This window comes from Propithecus coquereli, unplaced genomic scaffold (assembly GCF_000956105.1).
Source record: "Propithecus coquereli isolate 6110/MARCELLA unplaced genomic scaffold, Pcoq_1.0 Scaffold52, whole genome shotgun sequence".
In the NCBI taxonomy this organism is placed as follows: domain Eukaryota; kingdom Metazoa; phylum Chordata; class Mammalia; order Primates; family Indriidae; genus Propithecus; species Propithecus coquereli.
In genome coordinates this window covers 8,335,729-8,342,201 of record NW_012151063.1, presented here as the reverse complement: position 1 = coordinate 8,342,201, position 6,473 = coordinate 8,335,729, and the positions used below count along the sequence as shown (strand labels likewise).

Genomic DNA, 6,473 nt, shown 5'->3' with positions numbered 1-6,473 from the left:
ATGTTCACAAGTTTTCACTTTATCAATTATTATAACTGATGTATAAACTTCCACTTTTTTAAAAGATTTAAGACAGTGTAATTTAAATTTTCTCCAAAAATAAATAGAGTCCTTATTTATCTGCTAAATGGTCAATTTTATAGCTGTAAATAAGTAGTTCCTACCTTATTCAGGAATACTCATTTATAATATGTTGTCTCAAGTGATATGAAAATTTAAGTTTAATTCAAGACAAAGACATGAATAATTTTTAAAACATTTTATTGTCTGCTAATGGTATTTATTTTTAGTTACACAATTTGGTGAGTAAAGTGGTTGTAAGTACAAGTCATGTGTTCTTGTGTCATTTCTGAAAGCAATTGAAGTATCCACTTCCCCTTTCATATTGTGATCTTTTAATCCTGAAAAAAACAATAGCAAAAGGAACAATTAAAATAATTTATAAACATTTCTAGCAAGTGCCATTTACAATAACATGTATGGCTTCATTTGTCAAAACTATGTATAACCATTTAAGTTGAACTCTATAATTTCCAAAGTTCCTTTGTTATCTCATTGTCATTAGATATTAGGTGTCCATGATGGAGGCTCCTACCTTCAGGACACTTGAAGTCTATTATTTAATAATAAAATAGCAATTACTACCTTTCATTGAGTACTTCTTGCATGCAGGCTCCAAGCTCATCACTTTATTTCCGTAAAACAATTCTAGGAAACTATCAATATTTATACTCTCATTTTACACACAAAAAACCTGAGTTTTAAAGAGTTCAAACTACCTGCCCAAAATCACCTTCCCATAAATAGCTTTGGCAAAGTGTGAACACATTATAAAGTCCATGGTGTTAATTATTAATAAAGAGATAAATAAATGTATTTTCTATGCAAAGAGAGAGCATGTACCTTAGATTAGAATAATCAATGATAGGTACCAGATTACTTGGGATTCAGTCGATTTTCAAAAATTCGGCCCCATTCTCCAGGAGCATATTCTCCATTAATATGCTCACAATTGTGAACCTATGTATGACACATAGGATTTTTTAAATTCAGAAACTATGGTATTTATACTTGGGAGTGGCTTGAAAATGATCTGATTGAGTCACTTTCCCCCATTTTAAAGAAAAGAAAACATCCATAAATTTGAAGTGACTTGTACAATACTGCCTCCTCTTTGGGGGCAAAGCCAAATCTGGAGCCCAGGTGTCCTGGCTCCCCACCCAAGTCATTTCCACCTCACCTCTCTCTGTTGCTCAGTAGCAAATCATCAATAGCATTTATAAATTAGAATTACTTTTGGATAAATATACATGGTAGAATCACATAATCTCACATACACAGAACAGAGAGTTTATGGATGTGGATAAGGGTCATTTTGTTGACTATTCCCATTCATTTGTAAGAGCTTCTGGTAATAGAAGATTTAGTGCTAAATTGTGGCAACTTCTTGCTAAAAGCTTAATCTATATGATCCCAGCACTGAAAAAGAATCTAACAGTCTGTTTAGTTTAGGCTCCTCCAACTTAGATTGAAAACCACTGGAGACAGGTAATCTTCTATTAGGTTTTTAAATGAGATTTCCCACCTACCTTTGTAGCTTGTTCAAATATTTGCACCCCTTCACTCTCAAAAATTACTCCCCCTTTTTATCTTCGGTGCAATTCTAGCGTATTCTTGCTAGTCAAACCTTTGAAATAACAGGAGAACTGATACTCCCTTATACTGTTGCCCTTAAAATTAATGGGTTTTAGTAATATATATTCTGGTAGAAATTCAATAATGGTAGAACTTAAAACCACTATGTAAACTGTGGTCTTAATTACCAAGCCATGTAGATAAATTTGTTTATAACATAAAAGTACAACACATGCTTGGAATAATAGAATCATAGACCTGTAGCTACTGCAACTCTAGACCCTGGGTTGTCTGAGACCTTAGAGCTCTGGGGCCAGTTTTGCTGCCCCATGTCCACAGGATTTGTATTGTAGTGGCTTCAAGGCATACTCACCACTTCCTCCCGCTTGGTCTTGTCTGTTGATGGCCAAGCTTCCAGAGGCAGGTCGGGAAGCATGGGCGGCAGGGGCTGCATGGGGAACAGCGGAGGCAGATGTGGCTGTGGCGGCAGGGGCTGCATGGGGTGCAGAGGTGGCTGGGGCTGGATGGGCTGGATGGGCTGCATGGGCTGGATGGGCTGGATGGGCTGGATGGGCTGCATGGGCTGGATGGGCTGGATGGGCTGGATGGGCTGCATGGGCTGCATGGGCTGGTGAGGCTGCGGCTGAACGGGCTGGGGCTGGAAGGGCTGCTGGGCGGGCGGAGGGAGGTTTGGCTGGTGGTGATGGGTTGGAGTCATGGAGTGTTGGCCAGGAACGGGCATCATTGGTTGCTGGGGGACCACGGGCTGCTGAGCTGGCACCACTGGGACGTGGTGATGAGGCTGCAGGGTGTGAGTCTGGGGGTGCTGTTGGGACAGCACAGGGATGATTTGGTGGTGCAGCCATCCACCCATGGGCTCGTAACCATAGGAAGGGTACTGGTGAGAAACAGAGAGGCTCAGGTCACTTCCAACTGGACAAGCAGCAGTGTTTGCTTTGCCATATGGCCATAGGAATATTTTATTCATTTCTTCCTCTGCAAGAATTTCTAACTGTGTACACACACATGACCTTTTACAACTAAATTTCCCATTAGGGTCTCTATATGGAGCAGACATATTTCACTTAACATGGGAATTTAAATGCATGCCTAATATTTTAAGGGAATAAAGAACAAAATATCTACCTACCGGTGGCCTTATCATGCTCTGGTACCACTTCAAAGGGGTAAGCACCTTAAGAGAAAGAGATACGATAATGCATTTGATTTAATTTACTTCATTCTGATATAGAAACTCACTAATGCAGTATGAAATATAGACTCACTAATTTAGTCCTGTAAATATTGATAGCCTTAGAATGTGAGTTCTACAAAAGAAAGAAGAAGGTAAACATTTGTTGGGTGCTTCCTATGTGTCAGGCACCGTGTTACATCCATTGCACACGTTTTTCATGTTTTCTCACATGCTCTGAGGCAGGTATCCTCACCCTCACTTTTGCAGATAAGGTCATGGAGAGTTAAAGAGGTTCATTAAGTTAACTAAGTTTGCAAAAATGGTAACTCTGTTTAATTCTATAGCTCCTGCTCTTCATTGCAAGGGCAAAACAAACAAAAATTGTGACATATTAATGTGACATAATAGTAATTTCATTCTTTTTCATTTAATGTCACAATGGTTAAAAAAAAAAAAGGAGGTAGAAACACTGTCCCTCATCCTAGAAACACAGATTTACTGCTCAAATATGTCAACCTTTTAAGGTTTAGCAGAGAATCTTGCCTCAAATTGTTACTAACATTTTTCTTCAGCTTGTATAAGCAAACAGACTCATAGATTATTACCTGAACCTGTGAGAGAAGGAAGAATTTCATTCCTTTCTCAACAGTATATACTTGTTTAACCTCAGGTTTTGGGCTCCTTCATATAGTAGTTCAGCATTTAATCAATATAACAAATAGTTATTAACCTTGCTCAAGTTATACTTGACAAAACACTTTTCATATTCAATAACTATTTTACTTTCCAAACAATGTTTTGAAAAATGCATATCATAATTATTTCCCTTCTCCAGCTGAAGGAACCAAAGTTCTGGAGAGAGAAAATGATTTACCCGAAGTCATGTAGTTAGTAAGGGATTGAGGAGAACCTCAAACCCGATACCCAGAGCTCTGATGCTTTCCATTCCTCTGCACAGTCCCTCGTACAGCACTTAGTCACTCATCTTTCAGTGAAGCCAAGTGAGAGACTCACATCAAGTGTAAATGTCTTAGAATTGGGAGTTTTTGAGCTTGGAAAAAAATCTTAGATAACATCTTACCTAATCCCCACATTGTACTGGCTGGGACGCAACAAGGCTATTCAGCCAGATTCTCTTTCCACCCTACCATGCAGCCTCCCTAAGTGGTAGTTCATGATAGATAAAATTATAACCATGTTTAGGACAGACGGAGAGTGGCCAGTAAGAGGATGCTGGGACAATGCGGGCTTGAGGCCACCCATCAGGGCTTAAACTGGGAAGCTGGCGGTAAGAACTGTAAAATTGGGATTATTCAAGAAACATCTTGGATGAAGAATCAACACACTATTCTCTACAGGGCCCCAGGGCATTGTTAACCCAAACAATGGTCAAAATTAGTAAAGAGAAAAATTACCTCATAGCTGAAGTTGATATAAGCAGGGTGCCCAGGATGAGGTGGTAGCTTTTATAGGGATGGGGAAGGAGAATAGAAAAAGAGAGAAAAGGGGAGAGTGAAGGAGAGAGAGAGGAAGAGAGAGGAAGAGATTAAGTCAATATGCAATTGTTCACATTAAGGGAGACTGAAGCTACTTTAAAAAAAAATCTATATAGTGCAGATCATATCTGAGGTCTACTTTTTAGTTTTGAACATGTATGTTGTGCAGGAGAGGAGCCCTCTTATTTAAAGAGGTCCAGAACAACTAACTGACTTTCCCTGGGGTTATAGTCTTGTGGTGGGAGACCTGGAAGCAGAAACCGACACACATTTATTCTCAGGTGGTTTTCAGACAACTCCGCCCCCAATGTCAATGAGTCCTACCCTGTCCCGCCCACCAGTTTACTCGATAAATCTCACTCCATGTGGGAAGAAAGGCATATTTCTCTTACACAGCTAAGAAATCCCCCCAAAAAAAAGAGAATTGTCCCGAAGACATTCCCTTGCTTAAGTATCAAAGGGCTTCCTCATAATTGACATGCAAAGCAAACAACACTCAACAGCAACAAAAGAAACCACTAGGTGGGAATTATTGATGAATTCAAGAACAAGAAGGGGCACAGCAAAGTGGAAACATTACAAATCATGTGGAAAATAACAGAGTTGATTTATCGAGTTGAGGCCGATCCTCTTTATTATTCTGTCAATGATTTTATGGCAGAATATTTTAAAAGTCCAAAATAAAAAGCAACCTGAATGATGATCTAAATCAGAACTGCCTGTCCTTTCAAAAGTGGGGGTCAGTGACTGGGGCCTGCGTTGTGGAACTTCGGTTGGCCCTGGGGTCCGGGAGAAGGAGAGAAGAGTCAGGCAGAACATCTCCCTGACATTGGCTTCATTAGGGATTGGCTCTATTATGGTCTTTAAAATATCTGTATTTCATAACAGGGTCCATTCACTCCCATCTGGATATGGATTATTATTTTAGCCAGGTAACTGCCTTTCTTATACCATCTTGATAGATACCAAGCAGGGCGCTGCTGAGTTCAGGAGTGGGGAAAATACAGGGGCCCGTTAAGGGACTAGGAATGGCCACAGTGCAGGGTTTCAGGAAGGCAGAGCACAGAATCTGGGTCTTGTGGGTGAGAGGAAGAGAGGAGGCGGGTGTGCAAACTTGCTGGCTTCTGGTTGTATCAACTGCTCTTTATGCCACCAACAAGCAGATGGAGCCTGCTTGGCCTGCATGTGATCTAAGCTCTCTGCCTGATGTACCTGTGTCTGTAGAGATTGGGTCTGACATCCTGGTCTTTGGTACATTTGAATGTAAAATGTGTCAATTTGTATTGGGTGTAGGTAGGATCCCGGGCAACCACAAGGAAGCCAGGTACTTAGTAGATGGACCCAAAGGGGTGAGGCCTCTAAGAACAAGGATGGTTCAAGCAGGGGATTCCTAACAGAAAAATCTTACCCCCTGAAGGGTAACAGCAGTGATATGTGGAGGGCTGGAAGAGATTTGGAAACTTGTGAGGAATTGGGTTTTAGAGAAAACTGGTAGTTTTGTAATATTTGCCTAACGCTGATTAAGCACTTTCTCAGGAGGCCTTTTCCAAAGGTCCCTTCTGAAAACTTCCTCCATCCAGAGATGGGCAGTGATGTTTACAAGCTAATGGTTTCAACAGAATCTCCTGGGGTGCTTGTAAAAATGCAGAGTCCTGGGTACTGCTTCACCAAATCAGAATGTTTGGCAGAGGCATTTGAGAATCTTATCTTTTTAAACAGTCTCCTCAAGTGTTTCTTCAACACAGAGACGTTTGAGGACATCTGATATTATACCGTTTTAAACCCTAAAGTTTACCAATGGTGGAGAAGATTTTTATTTCCAAGCTTGTGAAATTTGACACTGACTTATGCACGGGGTGTTTTACTCACGGGCATGGCGAAAGCTGCTCCCAGGAGGCAGGCAAACAAAATCCAGGTCCCCATTTCTCGGTGATTCTGAAATGTAAGTCAATATCCACTTTTCATATTTCTTCTGAAACATGGGCATAATTAATGCTCCATAAAACACACATAATCCACATTAGTCTGTTGCTAGTAAAAAGGATAGGGCCAGTGTTTGTGAGGTGACTTCACTGATGTATGATTTCCAGTTCTCAGCCCATTTCACTGTTTCTGGAGTCACAATACTGATAAAGATGCATTTAATT

General features: G+C 40.4%; 1 protein-coding gene across 1 annotated transcript; it reads right to left on the bottom strand.

Annotated features, from left to right (window-relative positions):
- Positions 1-1,993: 1,993 nt before the first annotated feature.
- Positions 1,994-6,249, bottom strand: AMELX (amelogenin, X-linked). Its single transcript, XM_012656803.1, has 5 exons — positions 6,196-6,249; positions 4,246-4,293; positions 2,922-2,963; positions 2,786-2,830; positions 1,994-2,533 (listed from the first exon to the last, which is right to left on the bottom strand). Exons 1-5 carry the CDS (start codon positions 6,247-6,249, stop codon positions 1,994-1,996), a joined length of 729 nt encoding a protein of 242 aa, XP_012512257.1.
- Positions 6,250-6,473: the final 224 nt, after the last annotated feature.